General features: G+C 38.9%; 2 protein-coding genes across 2 annotated transcripts in view; both read right to left on the bottom strand.

The window, feature by feature from the left end:
- Positions 1 to 12,371, bottom strand: part of far1 (fatty acyl CoA reductase 1) — a 34,167-nt gene extending 21,796 nt beyond the window's left edge. The window contains exons 1-4 of the mRNA XM_069686691.1: positions 12,299 to 12,371; positions 4,933 to 5,048; positions 4,431 to 4,547; positions 3,552 to 3,727 (exon numbers count right to left, since the gene is read on the bottom strand). Of these exons, the coding sequence (XP_069542792.1) occupies positions 3,552 to 3,727; positions 4,431 to 4,547; positions 4,933 to 5,004 (365 nt within the window). The 5' untranslated portion in view covers positions 5,005 to 5,048; positions 12,299 to 12,371. The remainder of the gene's footprint in view (positions 1 to 3,551; positions 3,728 to 4,430; positions 4,548 to 4,932; positions 5,049 to 12,298) is intronic.
- A 1,557-nt stretch (positions 12,372 to 13,928) lies between these two features.
- Positions 13,929 to 22,870, bottom strand: dkk3b (dickkopf WNT signaling pathway inhibitor 3b). The gene is made up of 7 exons (XM_069686849.1): positions 22,611 to 22,870; positions 21,774 to 21,899; positions 21,563 to 21,643; positions 16,661 to 16,753; positions 14,771 to 14,915; positions 14,381 to 14,531; positions 13,929 to 14,267 (listed from the first exon to the last, which is right to left on the bottom strand). The coding sequence occupies exons 1-7, from the start codon at positions 22,803 to 22,805 to the stop codon at positions 14,243 to 14,245; spliced, it is 816 nt and encodes a 271-aa protein (XP_069542950.1). The 5' UTR covers positions 22,806 to 22,870; the 3' UTR covers positions 13,929 to 14,242.
- Between the last annotated feature and the right edge of the window lie 3,499 nt (positions 22,871 to 26,369).

Raw genomic sequence — 26,369 nt, forward strand, 5'->3', positions numbered from 1 at the left:
GCTGCTGCCAGGTGTGTGCGCCTGTCTACTCCGCCCTCAGCACACCTGCAGCTCCTTACAGCAGTCAGACACACACACACACGTGCGCTCGCGGACTGTTCTCATTCACAGAACGGCAAATGAAGACGTTTTGTGAAGTCCCTTTCACGTCTCATAAAGATGTTACAAACACTATTTTATTTGAATTTTGTATGTCATGCAAATGTGACGATAACTTTTCAGATTTGGAATTTTAATATTTTAATTTCAGATACATTTTGAACATTTGTGAATATATCGGCCAATATATCGATATCGGAATTTTTTTACTCCCTTATATCGGAATTGGCATCAGCCCCAAAAACCCAATATTGGTCGGGCTCTAGTATGGACACATTTAAATGTATTAAATGATAACTGCCATGAAAGGAATACACTCTGGTTCATATAGAGCATATCCAGTGATATGAATAACACTAAGACATCATATCATTTAACAAGTGTCTTGAAAAAAAACCAAAAAACTAATTTCCTCAGCACCGTTAGTTACACTTAAAATAGCAAACTTACTGAATAATGGGCCGGGGTAGATCACCATGGTAACTTGTGTTGAACACCTAAACTGCTCTGGAGCAGGTTATGTTCCAGATAGAGATCAACCTGAACTAAACACCACTTACTGACCAATCAGGTCTCTTGATTTACAAGCTCTGTGAGCAGATCATGAAATGGAGGAGGGAGAGAGAGAGTGGTAAAACACTTCGGCTTTACCGTACATCTTCCAACAGTGACTGATAAAAAGAATAAAGCCTGAAGTAATAAGATGAAAGTAAGCATTTGTACTGCTTTAAATTGGGGTCTTATATTTATTCTTGTTTGTTCCATAGTTTGATACGGCTGAGAGAAGAAGTCTAAATCTGTCGTTAACGCAACAAAAATATATCTGTGCAACGCAACAATTTAATATAATACACAAATGTTGTAATAAATATATGGTGCTCTAATGATGGATCAGTGATATTATATTTGTGCATATACACTTTTTTTTTTTGCCATTTGTCCTTCCTGCATTTGGCCGCTGCCGCTGAGTGGATTTTAGTCTGGCTTATCATATCTTTCTAAAATCAGTTTGCTCTTAGTTTCTAAAATATGCCGATCAGCTGACTGCAGACTTGCCCATGTTTAGATTGGTCATTTGCTCCAAACAACGGCCCTTTTATGTGAACATGCTCATAGTAACCCTGGGTTGACTTATCGAGTTGATAACCACCATTGTGTGACTGCTTAGCACGATTGCCTTTGTTGGGTTAGGTGAAGCCAGATCTGGGGTCCATTTCCACAAAGCAGGTTCAACAAACTCTGAGTCTAACCCTGAACTCTGAGTTGATCTACTCTGAGATAGGAAACTCGAGTTTTCAGTTCCAGAACAGCTGATCAGAGTTAGTTCAATCAACTCTGAGTAGGTTCAGCCAGAGTTAAGTGCGTGCACGCTGACTATAAAAAGCCAGCATTAATGGAGCCCCGATACCACGATTCACCATGGCAACGGTACACAAAAAGAGGTCCTCCTACGTCACATCAGTGGAGCTCGAAATCCTCATGCGGACGTTCAGCGAATACGAGCATGTTTTTAGAAAAACAAAGTAACACGGCTGCAGCTGCAAAAGAGAGAGAAGCGGCGTGGGAAGAAACTGCTGCTCGAGTTAATGCGCTAGTTTAAACTGGTCTATTTATTTAATACTTAATCACGACCGGAAGCTAAATTTATATTAATTTAGGAGCAATGCAGCGGGAGAAAAAAACGTACACGGAAGCAGTTAAAAATAAAATACCAGAACGTCATTCAAAGGTGCGACTCAGGCAGAACAGGCTCATGGCTGAACCTCACTTCAGTCATATTTTAAATATTAAACTAATGAAATATCATTCAGTGGCTGTTTTAATGTGCATTAGCTTTATCCCTAACATGATGATGACTTCACATACATTATAATTCATGTTGATTAAACTGAATGTGTTAGTTTAAAAAAAAAAATCCAATAACTTACAGCGTCTTATCTGAGTGCTCTCGGCAGTGGTGTTGGAAAATCTAAAAATGATGACTTTGACACAGATTTGTCTTTTGATTTTTTTATCATAAATATAAAAGACTTTTGCAAAGCGGTCAGAGCAGCACAGAGACGCAACGTCTCTTCTTTTAATTCGGTAACCGCTCAAACACGCGTGAGACGGGCTGAATGAATGAGGAAGTAATGAGGGTTTTATATTCTAGAGGGAGGAGACGGAGCGAAACTCTGAGTTTCCTGAAGAAAACCTGCTCGCAACCAGGTTAGGTTCACAGACTCAGTTACCATAGTAACCAACTCACAGTTAAAGTTACCTCTCTTTCTGAAACGGCAAACCCGAGGTTTCTCTCATTTCAGGGTTAACAAACTCGGAGTTTTCACTAAACCCGCTTTCTGAAACAGACCCAGGGGGAAACCAAGATACCCTGGGTATGTTGAACTCGCCTCGTAGTATATAAATATAGCAAATATACTTAATCCCCAAACTGTTGAATTGTTGTTCAGAATAAGAACCACTTTGTGTAAAGAAACACAGGGAAGCGGAATAACTACAGAAGGGTGTTGAGGTCAAAACAATCTGCCCAAAAACACTAAACGAATGCTTTCTAAAGAATCTAGTTCCTCTTCTCAAAGATTCCAGTTTTGGTCTCTTTGGCTTCACCTCTGACAATAACCAGTAATTAAAGGGTGTATTTTGACTCACTCTAACAGACATCCAAACAGCATCCTTGCCGAGTGTTTTGACTGTTTTGACTTTATCTAAACTTCAAATTTCTTCCCTTTTGTTTTTCAAGTTTCATCATCTGTAGTAATCCAACTTTTCTTTCATTGTTTGTCCATAATAACCTTTTCCTGCTGTTTTACGCTAAGTTACAAATAAACAGTTCAATGCTTCCACCTGCTCTCTCTGGCCGACCGACAACTGCTGGGTCATGGCAGCTTGAGATATTTTTCCTGGAATGTGAACCTGAGCCCTAGTTCATAACAGCACAGAATAATGCAAATGCCTATGGCTGTGATGCAAGGGCTGTCATCAATGAACCATAGGCTCAATCACCAATGTGTTAACTCATTCACCAAAAGACAGTGAGTAAACCAACATTTATTAAAGTGAAAATCTTTAAGATAATAACTTTAAAATAATTTGTCACTGTACTTTGTAAAAACTTTACAGCAGTCTTCTGTTGAAGGAGGTGTGTCAGTGTCAAGTATCCCTGTGTACTGAAAATAACTGTGGGCACAGTATGTCAACACCACTGGGCTGTCCCTGCCAGTTCATAGAAGTAGCCATAATACTGCATGTTCTCCTCGCTCAAATATATTTGACAAAGTAAACACAAAAGGCTATTACCAATTGAAACCAGGAAGAAAGACATTGATTGAATGGTTTCATCACAAAGTAGATGTACATGTAGAGAGAAATAAGCAGGAAAAGAATATGCTCCCCATGTTCAAGACATACATCATTAAAAACAAGAAACTGAGCAAAGTAAACAGAACACTTACTTGAGTGCCTCATTAAAGCGGATAGTGGCGGCACAGTGAAAAACGACATTAATCTTTTCAGCCAGGATGCTCTGATCCTCTTTACTCAGATCCAACTCCGGCTGTATCAAGTCACTGTTCACTGCTATGATCTTCTCTGCAAAGTCCGGCTGCTCATCTTGCACTCTTTCAAACAACTGAGTGTGAAAATGACAAAGTCACAATTATGCCCAACTTACAGTACATAGCAAATTGTAAACAGTTACAGATTGTGAAGTAAAAATCAGAGGATTGAAGACTTCCATCCTCTTGCTTACTGTTGGTTGTGTTAGTGTTGCATGGCTTATGCCAGAATTTTCATGTACCTTAGAAACTGAAGATCTAAGTATTGTCAGCCCGACTGCAAAAGCTGAAAGAGGTCTTGATCGTAACTTTCAAAAGTGAGTCCATAGGATATCTGCTACTAAGGAAAATACTGAAAAACTGACTCTGACAGTCAGACAACAAAGAATGACACATCTGCTAGGGGGAGCTGTGAATTCCAGGTGGCATCTGAAAAACTAGCTTGTATGGTTCAACCTATTTAAAAAAAAAAAAACTTTAGCATAGTTCAGGCACTATGCTCAAATCAAGCTACTTTTCAACTTTTTAACTGTCGCCTTCCATACCTCTTTCTTTACACCATAAAGCCATCCTATATTTTAGCCCACTATACATTTTTTACCAGATATATTTGATGCTGGCACATCATTTTACATATCTGTGTATAGTTATCTCTTTTTATAGAACATTTGAGTAGTTTGACAATTATTTTTTGTTAAACCATGTAAAGCACTTTGTAACTTTGTTGTAAAGTGCTGTACAAAAACATTCTATTATTGTATTATAAATGCTCCTCACCTTGCAGTTGATCATTTCAGTGATGCGGGCCTGAGGGCTCTGACCAGCTTTTGACCTGACCATCACATAGACAGTTTTGACTCCAGGGCAAGACCTCAGCAACTTCTCCAGCAGCACCTTTTATAATGCGCAAGTAAGAGATGCTGCTGTTAGTCACACTGCTAGTATATAATGAACGTAAGGCATAAGTAAGAACTCAATTTCTCAGTCTAAGTGTGAAATTGTTCTGACAGGTGGATAATCTCAATTCTTCCCACTTCATTTTACAGTGTATAAAGAAGTCAATGAATACATCTGTGCAAAATGTACTCCTGTATAAACAGTATTATGGACTAACAGCAAGCAGTACAGACTGTCACTTGTTTGCTTGCATCTCACTGTCATGTTGGCAGTTAAAAGATTCTTGTTGACAGATGTAGACGCAGGTTCTGTCTAAAATCTTACTCAGTCATTAACATTGTTGGGATCGGTCATGTCTTTGTCTATTTAACTACTACTGTACCTTGCCCATGAAGCCTGTTGCCCCAGTTATCAGCACATTTTTTCCTGCATAGTATTCTGGGATGTTCACCATGATGTCTGCAGTCCTGCTCAGTGAGCTGCTCAACACCACTCAACCTGCAGAAACAGGGAAGAAAAAGAAAACAGGACAAAAAGGGAGGATTACAATAACGAGACTAACTTCATGTCTATATTGGCTCCCTGAGGTGTTTCTAATGTGGAGACAGGTGATGTAAATCTTAAGTTGAACTTAAAATTGTGGCTTGGAATGAAGTTGACTCCCTTTACCTCATCGATATTTAAGTCCTGTGATTACTTCAGTATGTTGTGTGATGTTATTTTTACCAATGAGCCCTAATCAGCTTCACTCTGTCAGGAACACACCAAACAGGCTGAGACAAGTATTAAAGTCGCTAGCACACTTTAGATGTGTTGACAATGAACTCAATATAGACACCAGTCTATACAGAGTTTATTGTCAACAATCATGAAAGGTTAAATGTTTGCACCGTGTAAACAGACTGAGAGGCTGCAGAAACTGATTAATCCTTTTGTGGAATACATTAAGGACATAGTGAAAATTCATGATTTCATTTTCCATAGCCAATAAGTAATGTCTTCAAATTCATAATATATATATTTAAATTGAGAAACAATTATTATCTATTTTTTGGCAGTTTTGCTAAAATATGGACAGATAATCAAAGTTGTTACAGATTTAATTTCTCTACTCATACTAGCCCAAATCTGTGGTTAACATTAACATTACAGCGGACAAAGCAACAAAGTTCATATCAGTGTGAAGTGTTGACTACTGTTTGTGGCCTTATCACTAAGATTATGTTGACTTTAAAGTAGAATGACAGTGTAGAGCTGATATTAGGCCATTCAGGAGATAACTGATCTAATCATTAACTCAGGTGATTTTTCCTTTATCAGCCATTGTGTCAACACTTATTCCAGCAGTGTGAAACCAAAATCTGTTTCTTAAAGTAGAACCAAAGCATACTGGTTAACATTTACACTGCAGTTATAGGGAAATGAAACCAGCAGTAATCTGAAATGATAACCAATGTCAAAACTTTGCTGATAACATAATTATCTATCATAGCCTTTTTTCTGCTGAATAATATCTTCAAGAGAACTATTTTACTTCTGTGAGCAGGCTTAAATGAATCAGAATAACAGAACATTGTCTGCTGATTATGCAGCAATGCTAGGAACTCAAATCAGCCTTTAGGACTACAAATCTTCTGTTCTGACAGGGAACGCTCAACTCATTTCTCTAGGCGATAGAAACAGAGATGCGTCAACAGTTGACAGGATTTCAAAAACATCCGTGCATTCCAAATACTTTAGTGAATCTGAAGTGCTACAATACCAGTCAAATGGGATCATCAAGGTAACACTGTAAATAGATTTTGTCCTGATGTTAGCCTTTTTTAAAATCCTAACACAAACCACTTCAGACTTTGCAGGCTAACTGTAATTATATTGTGTTTCTATTCTTACTTTCTTTAGCTTTATCTGCTTTAGTGCTTGTGTAGTTACAGTTAAACCAGTTATTCAGCCTGGCACACAGTTAACACAGTACATGCTGATATTTCAGCAGGTGTAAACGGGGCTTCTTAATCAGAAATCAGGGGCTCTGTTCATCTTTAAGCCTTCGTTCTTGTGATTTTGATTCTGCGAAGACATTTCTCGGTTCTCATTTCTAAACAACTTGTCAGCTTGTGTGAAAAGCTTTAGATAGAGTGTTAAAAGCCAGCCAGGCCTCATTACTACAGATACAAAAAAGGTTGAAAACCCAGTCAGTATTACAAAACCACATCTAGTTTCTCCAGAAACTAAGCAACTACAGTAAGGCATCTGCAGCTAAATGAGACATAACTCTTACTTAATAGCACCTTTTGCTGAGTATTTTGTAATGTATATATGTTACATAATATCCTGTGGACATGAACAACAATAATACACCTGAGGTAACACTGTACAATACATAAAACGATATTGGACAAACTAATCTAGTTTATACTGGTTATTAATGGAGGTTTCCCTCTTGTCTAGCATGCCGTTCCTCACCATGACAACAGCTTTTTTGGCTCCTTTTTATGTGTTGAAGGGCTTGAGGCTGTATTGCAAGTGCAGTACAATGAAATATATAAATAAACAGAGTTAAAAATGTTTTACCTACAATTAGGGCAACAAAAACTTTGATGGGGTTATTAAGGCATTCCTAGAATTAGCCAGGTGTAAAAACTGGTAAGCTTATAACCTGGTGTATTACACAGATGCATCCAGAGAAGGCAATAAACTCAATTCTATGTTTAACGGTTAATTATTAACATCCATAACAGCAGCATATCAAAAATATCAAATAAAACTGCAAGCAACAATTCTAAATGAAGGAGGACATTTTTGGAATATTTTGTGCGACTATGCTTGTGTTGACACCTGCTCAGGCATTGGCCAATGCTGCAGATGTACCATTTGGTGCATTACATCCTGTGCCAAGTGGCCTTCTCCAGCTGCAAGCCTGTCAGACCCCCAAAACTGTGACTGCAGCCAAGCTGCACTCTGTACACATTCACAAGCCACCTTCAGTCAGTGCTCACACAGCAGAGGAGCAAAGAGAAACTCAGAAGATAAACCCAACTCCATAATGTTGTCAGACTAATTATTTTAAGTATTGTTAAACCCCATTTTTCCCAAATGCAGTATTTAATTTGGATTTAAAACAATCCAAAAAAAGAAAGAAATGCATTGAAAATAGTGTTGGCTTTAAAAAAAATGGCTTCATGCTAAGTGGTTACACATACTAGTTAACCAAATGGTAAGTCAGACCAGAGTTTCCATGATTGTGTACATATATGGGGTGGACTTTGCAGCATATGACCAATCACAAACATGAGCAAAATTTGAGCAAACTCTAATATTAAAAAGACATGAAGAATAAAACACAAAATCCAGACTAAAAGCAACAAAGATGTGGCTGCTGAATGCAGGACGGACAGCTAGCAAAAAAAAGCAGGCTATGTAAATGCTCAAATTAAAAAGTTTATATATCATCATTGCTTCATCTCTAGGATACGGGTGGATTTGACTATAATTACATCTGTGTATTCCATTAAATGTATTGCTCAGATGGATTCTAATGGCGTGTCTGACTGTTTTAGATGTATTCTTTCTGCTGCAGCCCGATAGTATCAAACAGACTTATGGAGCTCAAAAAGAATATGAAAAGATAATTCAAAAGGCTTACTTTCATATCGTCAAAAAGTACACTGCTTCGGTGTTCCGTGCCCTCCGCTCTCTTGATAAGCTCACAGAGCTATGGTATTAAAACATTATATTGGACAGTAGGCAGTGTTTTGTACAGGTTAATCCTATATTTCAAAGTTACTGTTGCTATGTAGCCTGGTTAAAGGTAAACCAACTTTGTAGTACTAACACCCCAAAATATTTAAAGTTACCTCGTTAACCACAAATATGGACACTGACTTCACGAAGCCGATCAGCCATCATTTCACTAATTCAACACTAATTTCACTAATTCATATTGAATGGAGTTTCTCTGTCAGTGACATAAAGCATAAAACAATCGGTTTCATGTTTTCATGTTGTGTCTGGCAACTGAGTGACTTCTGTGCCGGGGCAGTTTCAGGCCTCATGTTACATCTCTGCAACTTGAAGATTTCATGTCACCCTCTACAATGACAGGCTCCTCTAAGTGGAAAACTGTCCAAACACAAAGCTGCCCCTTTTACATGCCTTACGGCAAACACTATGCCGGCTCACTTGTGTTGGTTATTCAGCAACACTATAATGCCAGGGTATAACAACACTCCCTGTGCTTGTAGTCTGACTCTGCACTGTACTTTCATCCCATGACATGTCTTCACACAGGCTCAGCTTCTCCTGCTGTTATCTGATAGTGAATATATCATATATTCTACAAACATTGTTACAAAGTAGGGATGGGGACGAATACTCGAGTACACGTTGTTTACGTCATTATTCGAGTAACATTACACTACTCGCGCATGCATTTTTTTCGGCTAAAGTAGTTTAACTCAGTTACATGCTCCATGTCAGCCGTGACCAGGAAAAGTGATGTCTGGAAGTACTTTGACAAAAAAGACGACAATAACGTGCTGTGCAAGATATGTGGTGTTAAACTATAGAAATACTAGTTTGATGCTTAACCACATGCGCTTAAAGCACAAGGAGAAGCCAGCGGAGACAGACGACAGGCAGTCTCGTATCACATCATGTGTCCAACGTATGTTTTTTTTTTTTTTTAATAAAAGAAAAACATGAATCCAAAAATAATAAATTCCCTTGAAATCTTTACATTCATTACACAGCTCAAAAACGTATGGTGCTGCTCTCATTGCACTCATATATATAGCATGAGAGCCCACCTTGCCAGTTCTAACTGGCCGATCAGGTCAGCACTGTAGAATAGGGAATTGACAAGGTTTAACACAAATATACATTATTTTCTTAGCTAACTCGTATCAACAAAGCCTCATTTAATTCTTCAATATGTAAAGGAAGTAAATCATTTCTATATCAGTCAGTATTTGCCTTAACTGGCTGTCAATTTCATCCCACATCCTTTGACCAATCAAAACAGAGAACCCATCTATTCACACATCACGTAAAAAGGACTGTAGTTGAGGCGTGCTTCCCCTTTAAGCACCAGCACAAGATGGCCTCCAAAAATGACTCAAACTCTTAACAGGTTATGGCTTTGACTACCGCATGTCTTCATTATAATCTTAACAAAAACTTTCTTTAAATGATACTAATGCTGAGTATAGCTATTTGTATTTCTAAACTAATATTGAAAACATTTCATATAAAATAAAGAAAGAAAACAAAGTTGCTGTGCAGGTTTCGGCAGTTCACAGTGTGTGACAGCCAACTTAAACTAAGGATCAGGCTTATATGGAAATTGAGTTATATATACTTTGATCAAAAATACACAGGGAGCAGCTTCTAAGTTTGTGTATGGCCAGTACTGTAAAATCTACCCCAACAGTCTGGCCAATTGAAATTGTATAATTTAAAAACCACTTGGTATCAATTAAGTAACAAAGTATTTATACTTTTGACAACACTAGCCAAAACTGTAGGCCACAGGCAAAGCTATAGAGCAAATCTCTTGGCAATTTTCACTCAAGTTCTGTACTCAAAATGTTGTCTTCTTGTTTAATATTAAAACACAGGTGATGTGGTGAGCGTCAGGAGTTTCGTTTGTTTGAATGTTGTAAGGCCACAACTTGAACAAGCATTCAATCATGCAAGTATTTTACCTGTCAACTTAAGCTTGTAAAGTCAGGGTGTGTTCTGACCTGCACAACCTTGAAATTAACATACTATTGTGCAAACATGTGACAGCAATCCTATTCTGCGCTGCAAAATTATAGTAATTTACACATATTCATCCAAACAATATCTTAGAAAACACAAATTCCATTAGTAAGGCGTATTTCAACATTGGTTTATTTAGTTTAGAAATAAAAAATATAAAATTAAATTATAAACTTTGCAATTTTTTACATTGCAAAAGTCCCTTTACATTTTGTGTCTATGTGTGAGGGGTACTCTTAACAAAATGCCTTAAATTCTTTACAATTGAAGTTTCTCAACTGACAAAATGACAAGGCTGCAGATCCAGACCCCAGTACAAAACAAAGGCTCCCGTTTCCTTCTGCTGCAATTGAGTTTGTTCTTCTGGATCATGGTGTGAATAAGCTTTGAAAGCAAACTGATGTCCTGTTTAAGTCACTACATGTCAGAGCTAACAGTGCAGAACTGGGACAAAAGATACAGGTAAAAGTATCTCTCCCTCTGCAGTTTTCCCTGAACAGAAAATCTGGTTCCCTCCTATATGGAATATCTAAAGCTGATGAGCAAAAAATACTTTTCCTGTATGTTAGCAAACAGAAAGCTCTGTGATCTTTGCCCAGCCTGGACCTGCTGTGGCCTTTGTTCAAGTGTCTGTGAAAGAGCTACTGCAACTTACAGTCAGACGGTCAGGCAGCAAGTTGATCCCTGATGCCACATCTTCACTCTAAATAATTGATCAGGCATACTAGAACGCTTAAATTTGGCACCTGTGGCTGAGGCTAATCTATGCCTGACAAATGCAAATGTGCAACAGCTCAAAACATTTCCATGGAGAAAAACAAAAAGATGCAAAGTCTTTCTGCAACAACCCGTTTATTATCCCACTAAGAGGTGCCACCTTCCTGTTCATGGTGATGTCACAGCACAGCCTACCTTGCACGTGGCTTGTATGGGCTTGCATTACAGTTAAAAATCACCCACAAGAGTTCGGAAAGACATGAGGAATGTCATGAGACCGCACACTGTAGAAAGAGGCTGGCCACTTTAAAAGTGTGCCTCTGCGACTTCAACGATCCAGACCTACCGTCAGAGCACACAGACTCAAATGGGAATCTAAATGTGTGTTCAAAGAACGATGAGAAAATCCAAAAATAATCAGAGACAAAAATTCCCTTTTTCCTATTAAAATAGTTTCTTAAACCTGACGAGGGCACCATTTCCCCACCACCCCACCACCCCCCAGACTGCCAGCACATTGCAGCAATAAGAAATAACCTAGTTCTCAACAGTGATAGTGTTATGATAAGGGGATGTGTTATTATATAGTATGAAAGACAACCTATCAGGTAAAACACGGACTGAACCAACACATCCAACAACAGGCAAAACGAAGGCAATGGATCCCGTGATTCTCATTACACACAGCTGCCTCACATCATTACCAGTCACCACTCACCGTCCATTTGCACAGTGGGCGACGCTTAAAAACCACACCGACTGGGTGGCTTTGGCAGCCTTTAATGTGATTACTGCAAAGCCTGGCAGTAAATTAAAAGTGATGCCGCTCAGCTAACACTCGTCTTAAATGTAGAATGCCTGCTGTGCTGTTCGAGCAGTCACCCTTCCTCATTTAATTGCTTAAAAATACTGCTGCGTGGTTTTGAGGGGGGGGGGGGGGGGGGATTAAGATTTTGGTTCAACATATGAGCCAGTGGCTCGGGGGTGCAGTGATGACTGACTGATACCAATGTACCTGTGGTAGGGGGGGAAGCACACGGTAAATGGCCACTAACTCTAGCTTAGTCCCCATATCTTTGTATATCTCCGACCAACACTACAGTTGTGTTTAGCTTCCCCTCCCTCCTCTTGGTGCATCTCTTCCTACACGATGTCACACGTTGAGCAGCCTGTCACACCACTTAACGGTTTGAAAACCAGCAATGAGTGCCAATATGCAATGGTCACAGGGCACATACGACGCGTGGATGTAATTTGAAGGTTGTACGTACCCGAAATGTCGAGGTTTCCTCGGCTCTAAAACTTGTGGAATCTGTTGTGGGGCGAAGTAGCAGCGTGTACCGCTACAAGCGACAGAGTGGAGACTCAGCAGGAAGCCAGCAGCAGCCTGGGCGGATAAATGAATCGCCGTGACGTAAGCGGGACAGCGGTCTCCGGCACAGATAGGGTGAAAAGGATGTATCACTCCTCTGTATTTCAATTTATTCATATTATCGTAATCTACTTATAAATGGCGAACTCAAAATCAAATTCTTGGGTTCACAGGTATTGTTCAAGATAATAAATGTGTATTAATAATCCCACGTTAGGGTATAGGTCGGTTATGAGTCCAAAACATCCCACTAATAAGTTTAAAGAAAGGCTATGTATAAAAAAAACAATAACAACAACATTTCCACCACTTATAGATTGGAATGTACCACTAGTAGAATAGTAGGCTATTGGTAAATCGTAATAGATGACACCCTTGTTCAATTCTACACAGAACAGGGTTTGACTTTCAACACCTGCCTTAATGACCAGTAGCTTTTGGTAGCTGTTAAAGGTGGGTAATGGAATCAGAATCAGCTTTATTGGCCAGGTATGTACACAAGCCTTAAACATCAGGCCTAAATATTAAACTAAAAACTACAAGCCTACCTCAGACACACAGGTCTGGGGGCGACCCAAACGTGGATAAACTCTCCTATTAAAATGATGATGATAATAATAATAATAATAATAATAATAATAATAACAATAACAATAATAATAATAATATACAAATGAATACACAAAGAAATAAAAACAAACCAGAAAAGGAAAATAAAATAAAAATGTCCTGTACTCTTTGTAATTGTCTTTCCTGTGTTGCATGTTGTCTTTTGTCCTGCAATAATAAATACATCAACAGGAAATAAACAAAGTGGCTTGGTCCAATCCACACATTATTCCAGTCTATCAGCAACTGGTGGTGTTTGTGGCTCATGCATGTGGGCATGTGCAAGGTGGGTTACATTTGTGTTGCTATGTTGCTTCTCCTTGCTATAGCATGCTATGTTTTCACGTATTGAAACACCCATGTGCAGCAAACCCTCAGCTTTCCACCATATGACTAGTTGCTAGTCTGCTTTGTTTGTCTGGCAGTGCATGCCTATGTAATTAGAGGGGCTGAGCCTCTGAGGGGAGGGCTGAATTTGTTTGGCTCTTGAGTTGAATACCATCAATCATTCTCCAGAATCACATGCCCCACCTTTAATGTTAGCTAAACTAGCTAAAAAGTGGCCATACAGAAGGGTAAGACCGGTTTTAACACAAGTGCAGGATTAACCCACTGGCAATTTTGTTTATTATATAGTGCATGATAATCGAAGGGTCCCAAATTCAAAGAGAAAAATATCTATCAGTGTACATCAAAGTGTCGCAGTGATAATTGAAAAACTCTTAAATAATAATATGCAAGTGTGTGTGTGTGTGTGTGTGTGTGTGTGTGTGTGTGTGTGTGTGTGTGTGTGCGTGCAAGTCTGCACTTCTAACACGTGGCTCTCAGCTTCATTCATAAATTTATGCTGAAGTTTGTGTTATTTCTCAGGTTACACTTCTTGACACACAGAAAAGAGACAGATGTTTGCCCTCTAGTGGTCAGTTCCATATTTTGCTTTATTTTTCATCCACTCTGCAAAAAGAAATTGATGCCATCTCATCTCATCCATGTCCATATTTAATGCACGAATACCACAATATACCATTTCTTGGTTCTCAGTCCGAACTAACAACAAGTCTTTTATTGGCGTAATGATATAATAAACATTGGTTGTAAGGCATAAATAACACAGTGCAAGTCCTGTCCTGAAGCAACTTTCTTTATAAACTGTGGATCAGCAGGTGGGCTGCTCTCTGGTGAATGCACAGCACTGATGTTGTAATAGTCCCTGGACAGAGTTATAGTCCCATCACTACTCTCCACAGGTGGATCCACGTCTGTGGGGGGGGTGGGGGGTGGGGGTGGGGATTGTGTGTTATACAGAATCGTAAAAATTTACAATTTTAATCTTTTAATCAAATTTAAATGTGCTCTATTTGTTTGCTCTCACCCATGAGGTTGGCACTGGAGGTCGTCAGCACAGGGGCAGTGGTCGCGGGGACCCTCCTGGTCCCAGGCCAGCATGTCCATCAGCAGGTTAGGGTTGCTCAGACAGGATTCCCCCTTCTCCGGTTTGGGATTGCACACTGGAAACAGCAGCTCTGGAGGAAGCAGCAGAGAGAAAAATGATGCAGGTCCATATCCATCTTTACTTTGTTCCACACAAACATTTACTTAAGACATATAAGCTAAACTGATTCAGCTTCAACATTAAATAGCATATCCTAGGGCATGTTTTTAAGCTCATGCTATGAATGTTAAATATGGCACTAAGGTTAAGTAAGTCTGTCTTTCTTGTTTGTCATTTCAGGGTCAGTGATGGTGTCACTTTCAAGCTCACCTCGTTGAAAGGCACAGCAGAGGTCCGGCCTGCAGTCACTCTGACCCTGACAGATAGTTCCTTCTGTTCCGCTGGTGGCATTGACTGTACACTGGCCCCACACACACATCTGATCTGAGCAACACTCCTCATCTTTAGTGCAGGGCTATGTGGGGACATTTATGCAAATAAATATGTAAAGCACACATGGTCTGTTGCTGCACTCATTGTACCATCATCCGTTCTTTAAAAAGCACTTTGTGTAGCCTTTTTCCATTGAGTTATTTGTAACTTTTGTTTAATATGCTGCCTTTCTAAACAGGATTAACACTTGCTGTGTAATGTTGTAGTCAGCTATTCTTTGTGAATGTAACATTTAATGTTTATAATAACAATCTGATAAAATACTGTATAAATGTTTCCCATAAAATAACCTATGAGGACATCTGTTTAACACTCTTGAGCTCAGCCTCTCAAGCTCTCTTTTTAAAACGGTAATTAAACACTCATCTTTTTTATACGCTTTTATTTGGAGTGAATTAAGTTCTAATAGCTGTAGCTATTATTTATTGCAATGTGTTAAGACACTTAATCAGGATAATATATGCTTATATTAATTTATATTGGGTTAATTTGTTGATTAAAGGGTTATATCATGCATGTATTGCATTATCTTACAGAGCAGACAGAGGGTGCTGTTCTCCTTCAGAGACGGAGATTAAATTTCCATTCTTAGTTTGGCTGACTGGATGAGTTACACTATTTATGCTTTTGTGAGAAACAAAAATACCATTTGTGACAAGATGCCGTGTTTTATGAGGATTGTGATACAAAGACACAATAAAAGACTAGCATCAACACTAAAACTGGAGCCAAACCTGTTTTTTCTCCATCAGAGTCTCATGTGTTTATGAGCAGTACCCCATGTGATGACATCTAGTTTAATAGTGAAGCCTCACATACCTGCTGCACATTTTAAGCTAGCTTGAGGATCCTTTTAGGCCTCTTGAATGGAGTGGAACAATCTTATTATAACTGTAAGAAGTTAAATGTATGTAGCAAACAATTGTCTATGTTCATATTCATCAGACATGAAGCATCACATTTACTCCGTTGGAGCAATGTTTCTGGTCATCTACTGAATATAATAAAAATATAATCAAACTGAATGCAACATTCACTCATGTTTTAGTTCACCGGCGTATTTAACAGCAGCACAGCTTCTTAGTGTTGGTCTGAGGTTAACGTTCATAGGTATGGAAACTTCAATGACTGTAGTGATTGTTTTAGTTACGTTTCCTCTCGCCATTCCTCCTCCACTCTGCTAATCTCTGCTTTAAATAACTAATTAAAACTAACCTTGTCAGAAAAATGAACACTTGGACATAAATCAGCATGATAAGAAGTAACTATAATCTGGCATGTATTTTGATTTTATAGTCTGACTCATGTCCCACCTGTTAACATGGAGGAGGCGGGCTTTATGACCTATACTGCAGCCATTCAGCAGGGGGCGCTCAAAATGTTTTGGCTTCACTTTTAGGGAGCTGTTATGTCGTCCATCTTTTTATACAGTCTTTGGTGTGTAGCATAAAGTCCGTTTATCAGAGCTGTTCAGGCAAAAACAGCTGCTTACTTTCACTGCAGAAGACTTTTATGAGAGCTGTAAGGCTTAACCTAACAACAAAATTCTTGTCCACAAAACCAAAACAATGAGCTGAAAGATGCTTAAAGGATCCACATGGCCGAAGGAACTGCGGAATCATGTAAAAACCCTCCTGTGGTTTGTTGCTTCAAGCAACACATTTCTATTACACATAAACAGTTGACCCAATGTTGCAATATAAATATGCATCAGTGCAGCTTCAACGAAAATAATAACAACAAAGACAACCCTGGCTTAAACCTCACCATATCTGTTGGTATGCAGGGGAGGCATTTGGAGTTCTCAATCTCATACAGGCAGTATTTCAGATCACCACAGTCCTCATCCACCATGCATTCCTGGGTTGAGAGATAACATGAGTTACACACTGTGTATCATCAGAAAAGTAGAAGTGAAGAAGAGACTTGAAATGCACGTGGAAAAAGCGGGTCGACCTAGACTGTAGACCAGGATGTAGGTTAGTTTACACATTGGCATTAATAATCAGCCTAATTGTATAAAGATAAAAATCATCTTAACTTGTAGAGTTGACTTATATTATGTAATATAGTTTATGATAACACAATCTCTTCTGTGATAATGTCATAGTAATAGTGTAATGTGTAAGGACATTTTTATGTTAACCTGTTTGATCATATGTTTTAACTTCTTTAATATTATATAGTCAAAAATCAAGGTTAATTGCAAGGATATGTATTGTCTACTCCTCTCCAGGGTCTTGTGAATGATTTACTGATGATGATGATTTGCTGCTCCTTCTGTCTGAGAGAGACAGTTAGTGGCCTTGTCTGGGGCTAACACCTTGCTTTGAGAGAGTGAGTTATTTCTGTAATGTATAACATACACTGTGAACCTTGATTCTGTGTCAGTCAGTTAGACAGATGCGTTCTGTGTAGTACTGGTCCGACCCAGCTCGACTTGTAAACGGCTTATACTCATCTTCTATTATTCTTCAGTTAAAGACATCAAAAGACATCTTTGTTTCTCAAAGAACTTTATTTGTCTCGCCATCAGAAATTGCCACCACATAATGTAACATCAGGAAGTACTCCACCACATCATCATGTTTTACATTTTCCTGTATTACTGTAGCAGTTGTCCGCTGCATCCTCGCTATTGGGTTTCTGGTGGATGATGGTTTCTGTAGTTGTGTTTCTGCCAGCAACAGTCCATCTCCATGGAAACTATCTGATGGACATCTGTGACATCTCACTTATACAGAAGGGGCTTAATGGCAAAAAAAGGCAACAAATGGGGGAGTGCATGTCTCATTCCTTCGCAGTTTTAGGGAGTTTTTGTAGCATAAATCTGACTAGTTTAGTTTGGGCTTTTCATGTCAAACCTTGCAATGCTAATCAAATATTTGAGATTTAGTTCAACTCTTTTCCAGTGGTCAGAGGAAACAGTGTCTGCCAAAAGCAACACAAGCCTGCTGTGAACTCTCCATTTCAATCTCCTTTTTTTTTTAAGTCTCTATCTTTGTATGCTCTGGAGAATCAGCACAGAAATGGAGCCAAGTGCCTGAAACAGCTTGCATTATGGAGGCAGACCGAAGCTGTTCGTTATTGAACATGGTCACTCATAGTGATTCAAAACATGTCACTGCTACAATGTGCATTATAGTTCTCTGGTGAATCTGTCTTAAAAATGTGCATGCTCACTGTGTAACGTTGTGTCTCCAATGTTAATGTCTTTCCACTCTGTCCTACTTCGGAAAGCTCTGTGCTAATGCTAATAACACATTGTCTACTACCTGAGTCATTCAGTTTCATAAAGCACTCATTGCAAATAACATTCAAAAATATATACAAATATTTTTTTCACGTTTTTCAATATATTTGTAATGAATATAGTGTTGTGAATATTCACACATTTGCAAAAACAGAGATGCCCCTTCTTTCGTCTCCTAAGCCCAGTAGCAACTTCTACCTCTCTGTAAAAACATTTTCCACAGATAACTTAGCAAAAAAGGAGAAAGAGCAGTGACACAGTTCACTCACTGAGCGATAGACCCTATTTTAATGTCGAAGCCTGTGTGATTTTCAGACTAAATTCCTGCTGACCAAGCCAAACTCTTAGTTAGCTGTACAACCAACAAACTTATGAAACATTTTTAACCCTTAGCCTACAACATTAATGCAGTTGTTCTGGCTTGTGTCAAACACAACAGCTCTGATAAATGGACACAATATCAGTAAAAGCAGGTGGTCAAGTGAATTGTTGCCCATGACTGCTAGACTCAATTTAATTAACAGCAAACACTGAAAAAAGCCATAAATAAGGCTGACGCTGTTATTTGAAACAATGACATAATTGCAAATAAACTAACTAAAGTTAACTAAAAAAGACTAGATCAAATATATACAGCTTTGGAAAAAAAATGAAGAGACCACTCTCTCTACATGTCATGGTCCGCCTAATCCGGATGTGAACCCCATGAAAAACCTCCTGAATGTGATCAAGGGGAAGATGGACGGTCACAAGCCAGCGAACAAAGCCGAGCTGCTCCAAGAGTGGCCTAACGTCACCCAACAGCACTGTGACAGACTGGTGGAGAGCAGCCAAGATGCATGAAGGCTGAAATTATTCCACCAAATATTGCTTTGTGAGCTCACTCTTTTTAAAACATTTGTATTTTGTTGTTTAAATATGAACATAAACTTGTGTTCTTTGCATTATTCAACATCTGATAACATATTTTCGTTAACTTAACCAGTTGTTGTTTTCTGTAAATAAAAGAACTGAATGAGAATATTTGATTTGGAAGTAGGGAGAAATGTTGTTTACAATAAAACAAGAGATTATTTTTGTCACATCTTGTCGGTTATGTCAAGTTTTATGTTTTTAGTCCTGTCTTCCATGTTTGCCATGTCCGCTTTTATTTTGTAGTAAGTGTCCTCTCTCGTTTCAGAAACTTTATTTCCTGCCCTGGTGTTTCCTCGTCTGCTCCACCCCAGATTGTGTCCACCTGTTTCCCATTTCCTCATGTATTTTAAGTCTGTGTCTACCTGCGTCCTGTGTCAGATTGTCTTGTCTCTAGTCTCGTCCTGATCCCTCTTGTCCAAGTAAGCTTCGTTCATATTAGTGTGGTCTGTCTTCTGGCCTTTAGTTTCCAGCTTAGCTGTGATTTTTTGTTTGTACTTTGGTCAAGCCTTTTTTCCAGCATTGCTGTGATTTTGTGTTTTTCTAAACCTAATCTTAGTTTTCCTGCTTAGCAGCGATTTTATGTTGTACTTTGTGTTTCTTTGGAATTTTTGTGGACTTCCTTTGTTAAAATAAACCTTTTGATTTTCTGAATTTTGAGTCGTGCTCTTGGGTCCTTTTTTGAGTCCTGTCAATTTTACACAAACACAAACCTATAAATGTAGAACCAGAGAAAAACACATTTTTGCAGTGGCCTCTTATGTCTAGTCCGAAGCTATGTAATGTAGGCTAATACCTGGATATACCCAAACAATACTGATTCTGATTCATCATTACCAGAATGGTCATAACTGAGAAAAGGGATGATAACCATTTATGAGTAACTATGAGTAACTACGACTACAACAACTGCTGCACTTTACTTCTAGTAATGTGTTTATTTCTGATATCTTGTATCACATAGAGATGACTCGTTATGATTGTTATTAGTCAGACTGTGTACCTCATCTGTCATAAATACTGACAAAAATGTTAAAGAAGTGTAATGTTGTAGTCAGATATTCTTTTTGAATTTAACATTCAATGTTCTTAATAACAATCTGATAAAATGCTGTATAAATGTTTCCCATAAAATAAACTATGACATCTGTTTAACACTCTTGAGCTCAGCCGCTCAAGCTCTCTTTTTGAAATGGTACTTAAACACCCATCTTTTTTTAATCTGTGATGTTATATTTAGTTTTTAAGTTCTAATCTTTGGTTTGACTTGATTTATATCCCATCTATGCAAATTTTGTAAATGTTTTGTTTTTTATTGTATTTATTTTTTGTCTGTGATTAAATTGTGCTGTTAAAACAGTTGCATGTTTGTTTGAAAGGTGCTGTATCAATAAAAGTGAGTTCAGACATCTGTATAAATCTGTAGCAGCTTTAGGTTAAAGTTACAAGGTGGAACAATCTGTTTAAGTAGAGTCACCTAAACTCTCCAGCCTTTGAAATCCCATTAAGACAACAGTACTAACAGCCTACCTACTACAGACATCTGAAAAGCATGAACTTTTCAACCAAATGTGTCCCAGTTTAATCCTCCACATCTTTCCATCTGTAAATCAAAGAAAGAAATTTACGGGACATTTTCGGTGAAGCGCTGAGTATAAACTTTACAGAGTCTTCCTTGTTTAAAACTCAGATGTGACTTTGTGGAGGGTGAAATTTCTATACAGTTAGTCATTTCAGGAGAGCAGACCTTACTCGGCCTGGCTGGCCGGCTTACTTGCTTCCCTGGTATTTTTTCCAGCAGCAGGCTCCATTAACATAACCACTTTCTGTACAGCTGCCAGGAAAGCAAAAGATCAAAACCACCGTTGTGAAGTAAAATGGGAAAACAGGCGACAAGCGGCAGTAACGACCTTGATCCAAGCTGGCCTCCTGTTAGCTGAAACTATAAGTATATGCTAGGTCTGTTTGCTGGATGATGTCATTCTTTATAAAACAAGTTGAGTACAGCCACAGTTTTAGAAACACTGCACCACTTTGTTTCTTCTTGCAGACACTATAAATATTTACAATACCAAGGGGAAATGTTAATGTAGAAACATATAACTCATGTCCTAAATAAGTCAAACACATGGCTGATGCTCAGTGGAATGTGATAAAACATGATAAAGACTCCTTATCTGAGTTTCCAGTGGGCTTCCTTTATAGTTTGCATCATCACAACTAATAGAGAATGGATTTGGTTTTTCTGCCTGAAAACCAAACACATGTTTCCAGACTGTTGAGTCAGCTGGACAAGCAAACCCAGCACTGTACACTGCTATTTACTTGGTCCAAAAGCCCTTTGAAAAAGAGAACTACATCTTGAGCAGCTCATTCTTCTATTAACAGTCCTGACAGCATGAGGAAGGAGTGAAACCAATTAACAGGAAACATATGGCAGAATGCTTTAGGCCCATAGTCCTCTAATTATTCACATAGACCAGACAGGGAAGGTGAATACTCACATGATCCACTGTGTTCCACTGGCCAGACATCTCCATGTGGGTGTGTGAAAGATGACTCTCTCCTGTTTTATTATTACTTTCCTTTAAATGGCGAAAAAGGAAACATATTTTATCAGGCCTCACACAGAAAAGCTATTTCTCTGCTAATTTTGTGGGTTTTTTATGTGAAGTCTACAAGGTATTTGTCTACTGTGGAAACAAACCTACCTACCTTATCAACTCTATCTAGGACCTGAACCACTCTGTCTCCGTCTTTTATCGTCTTGCTCGTATGGTTGTGGTAGTTAGGAAGCAGATCCAGCGACGTTAAAGATGATTTTGCACTCTCAGTTGTTATCTGTAGGATTGAATGTCAGGATTCATGTGGATCACATTCATCAATCTTTTATAAAACAAAGCAGATGGCATTTCCATTCTTGTCCATACATCAGAATTCAATATGTAGAGGAATCCTCAAGGTGGCTAAAACTGTGGACAGATTTTTGATATACAGCCTTTTGTGATTGATAATAATCTCCATTTCTTGGATGACATGAAGGAAAAACTTCACAATAGTTCACAAATGATAATAAAAACAGACACTGAGTTACGTAACATCTGCAGGACTAATTATTAGAGAAAAAAAAACAGACTTATGCCTTCCATGATGGAACCTGAAATAACTTGGTTGTGAAAGGTTCTCACATCAGTATATAGGCTTAATGTCATTCATTACTACATTTTTTTTTTATTTAATTGAAAGGACAGCAGCCATTTTAACAGCTAGATTGTATTATGAGGACTGTAAACGGTATTCAGACATGGTGTGTGTCAGACATTAAGCGGACCTGGAAACTGTGCGTAATGTAGCAACAAATTGCCTACCTCAGCCTAGTGGCCAACGTTAAACTGACCACCAAACAATAACACGTGACTTACACTGATGTAACTTACCGATCAAACACTCTTATGATAGATTAGCTAAAAGTTACTGGAACATTTTCTCACTGTCTCCACTTCATAAGCTCCAACACTGTCCCTGTATGAATGAATAAAAGATGACGCAGACCTGGTCCACAGCCTCCTCCAGTATGTGCTGAGTGTCCTCCATCAGCTCCTCCACCTCTCGGAACATGTCGTTCAGACTGACGGGGCTCCGCTCCAAGGCATCCCGCAGGATCACTGCCCCGCTCCGCGCCGAGCCTCCGGTCACCCAGAACGAGCACAAACTCAAAGATACCGACAGAAACATGATACCGTACATCTTTCCTCTTCTCTTTCTTCTCTCTGTCGCTGCTGTCTGCCCCGTCTACAGAGCAGCAGAGCAGTGTGACGCACGGAGGGCGCACTGCCGCACGCAGCTGGTTTCGTTTTATTTGGAAAGTCTGAGGAGTGGTGTTGGTGGGGTTATAAACTAGAACGATTCAGGTTTAATGGTGTGTGGAAAAGGTTCAAATCGTCGTGAAGTACATGTCAAAATCAGACGGCTGGTTATAATTATGTTTTTAAAAAAGACGTGTGTACTGTAAAACAAATGAGAAAAAGATCAAAAGCTGATGGCAGATGTTGCCAGATGTGATCTGAAGGGGAAAGGTAACTCCACACATGAAATTGAAACATGCATGCCGGTGGAGTTGACAGGAAGAGCCACACAAGCAGGTTTATATTATAATCAAACTGACAGCTGAAATGTTTTTAAAATATATTTTATGATACAACAACCACAAGGCTGTAAATCAATCTGTGTGGCTTCCTCAGTATCATGTCCGGATCAAAGGCTATTTAAAGAAATTGATAAATAAGTACTGTTTTGTGCTTTTGGCCCAGAGAGGACACTAGTATTATAGTCCTCCGAGTCTTGACTTTGATGAAGCCCGAGTGGCCTCATTAGAGTCATTGTTAACCTCAGCTGTAGGTACAGTGGCAGGTGGTATTTCCTCCTTTAAGTCAGTAGTTGATGATCCTTGATTCAAAAAACAATGCATGTCCCAAATTGCTTGCTGGTAGACACATATAGAATAACACAAAGGTCAGTGCAACCATCCCTACCTACATTACAGTGCAACCCTCAGAACCTGACTGAGAACAAAAAGAGGCTTATGCCTCTGCCTCTATGCTCAGATAACAGGAGTTTGTCTCTGGTAGTGCTTGGTCAGGTCATCCATTTCACTCATTTGTGAAAAGCTTGTTGAATATGTTGCTCTGTTTCATCTCAGGTTACAAATTCACAAATTAAAGATACATATCAACATTTTGTGTAAGGAAAGTAAAGTCACCTTCGTCACAGAAACCCTGGGATTACTTACACAGACAAGGGGAAGACATACAAACTCCACTCATAAACCAGGCATGGGGAAAAGAGGTTTTGGCAGTATTTTGTCACCATACAGTTCCATCAGTCTGAGGCATCAAAGCTAGCCACTGAGTCAATGTGCTGTCCTAGGGACACCTAACTTTCCTTAAATAAAACCATTAAAAGCTGGCAGAACCAACACAGGCTGTGACACCTGAATGATGAGGTCAAACGTCCGGCACCCCTGCACAGCAATGAGAACAAGCTGAATTCACACAAAGAAAATTCTGTAGAAAACAAACTGATAATTGCTGTCATGTCTCATTCTTTGCTGCTCGTACAGATAGAATTGCTATGGATAGAACTGAAGGTGAATGAAAGTGTATGTGTTCTTATCATTGGACTGTTTTTAGAGACCTTTATTTGATACCTTTATGTGTCCACCCTGTTTGCTTTGGTCTTCCTTATTGGTTGCATCGATGGAGAAGATTAGATGATTAAGCCCAGAAATTTCTATGCAAGCGTGCTAGCATACTCAAAAGAAGATCTTGATCCAGATGACTCCCAGATTACTTACACTGTTGCTGGAGGCCAGGATAATGCCACGTTTGGTTGCTTCATCATTAGATAAAATGTTTCTTAGGCATTTGAGGTGTTGCGTCACAGTTGGAAGGTTCCTGGTTTGAATCCCGGTTCAGACGTTGGGGCTTTTCTGTGTGGTGTTTGCATGTTCTCTTCGGGTACTCTGGCTTCCTCTCCCAGTCCAAAGACTTGCTCATTAGGTTAATTGGTGACACTAAATCTGCCCGTATGTGTGTCCAGGGTGTACCCCACCTCTTGCCCAATGACAGCTAGGATAGTCTTCAGCCACCCTGTGACCCTAAACAGGATATGCAGTATAGACAATGGATGGATGTTTATTATGGTACATGGCTTCGGTCAACTCTCTCTCTCTCTCAAGGATAACATATTTGTCATGGATCAGCCTGGTTCCAGTAAGACAGAAAAACAATAGGCTATGATAAGCTAATACTGAATTTGTTGAAAATAATTCTGTTTATGAATATGCATGCTATAAACACCATATAGTTTAAATTCATTCATGTTTTGGGAATTATGGAAACTGTATTATGGTAATTAACATTCTTTGGGGCTGTGATTAAAAAAAGTTAGGTGCTGGGTCACCATTAACTTCAGCTATGCAGGTAATGATGTTATGAGAAACCAGTTTGCTCACAATTAACCAAAGCTATAAGGAGCTCTGTGCCCTTGGGCAGCTGCCAAGTTTGCCCCGCTGGCAGGTTTGAATAAGAACCCCAAACCCCTACTTAAGATAAGAGCGTAATGATCAGCATCTACAGTAATACATCTAAAACTGAATGATAACTAAGCACTTTAATTAGTTCCCACACCATCCATGGCTGTTATTTTGGAAATCCAGATCTCACATCTCTTAGAAAATAAAGAATGTCTTATCTTTGGCTTACAGTAAGAAGACCCTGTTCTTTATGATGTCATAGCAGTCCTCCACCACCAGAGGGCAGAGCACGACACAACAGCTAAAGGAATGACAATTGGGAACAACAATGGATTCAAATATGTTTAAGGTTGTTTCACAGATGCAAAGAATAACTGATATTTCAAATGCTCATATACAGTATTATTGATAATAAATAATAGTCTGAATAGCAGACTGTTTATTTTATAAGGCACATGTCAAGTTATTAACATTTTAACACTAAGTTTATTGCAAAAATCTATTTCAATTGTGATTTTAAGTAACTTTCATGCTAGGATTTTGACAGAAATTTTGTGTTAATATGTGTTCTGTGCACTTCATCGTTATCATTACTGGCTGATTTTAACAGTGCCTATGTGTGCATATTAACATAGGTAAGGTCTCCTGCAATAATAGAAATATGAAACAAATGCAAACAGCACTTTACTACTACAAATACTGTATTTTCACCCTGGCTCTTCTTCAAATCAAATCAAAATCAAATCAAATTTTATTTGTATAGCGCCAAATCATAACCAGAGTTATCTCGAGACACTGTACAGAAAGAGCAGGTCTAGACCGACTCTTTGTTATGTTATTTAAAGAGAGGCCCAACATGAATCACCATGAGTAGCACTTAGCAATTCGGCACATTGGCAGAAAAACTTCCTTTAACAGGCAGAAACCTCGAGTAGAACCAGACTCATGTTGAACAGCCATCTGCCTCGACTGGATGGGCCGAAAATGGGATAGAAGGAGATGCAGGATAGAGACAGGCAAAGAGAGCAACAACAACATATGTTCTTGTTACCACAACAACATATGTCCTTGTTACATGAACAACAACAGACACATACTTACACTCACATTCTTTGAGGTCACACACAATAGATCTCCCTCCTGTTCCACGGGTGACGTTTTGAAAGAGCGCCACCACAATACTCTTGTGGCTCTCAGTGACATTGTAAAAGAACGCCCACCTAAAAGATTAAGAGCGTCCACTGAGGTTCTTGAAGCGTGCCCTCCAAAATCTCCTG

This window comes from Semicossyphus pulcher, unplaced genomic scaffold, assembly GCF_022749685.1.
Source record: "Semicossyphus pulcher isolate SPU_LCO1_2020_fin unplaced genomic scaffold, fSemPul1.0.p SCAF_8, whole genome shotgun sequence".
Classification (NCBI taxonomy): Eukaryota; Metazoa; Chordata; class Actinopteri; order Labriformes; family Labridae; genus Semicossyphus; species Semicossyphus pulcher.

Coding starts and splice junctions, on each gene's coding strand:
- dkk3b (XM_069686849.1), bottom strand. CDS start 22,805: ATGTACGGTATCATGTTTCTGTCGGTATCTTTGAGTTTGTGCTCGTTC. Junction 21,900..22,610: donor TGGAGGAGGCTGTGGACCAG/GTCTGCGTCATC, acceptor TCAATCCTACAG/ATAACAACTGAGAGTGCAAA. Junction 21,644..21,773: donor TCCTAGATAGAGTTGATAAG/GTAGGTAGGTTT, acceptor CGCCATTTAAAG/GAAAGTAATAATAAAACAGG.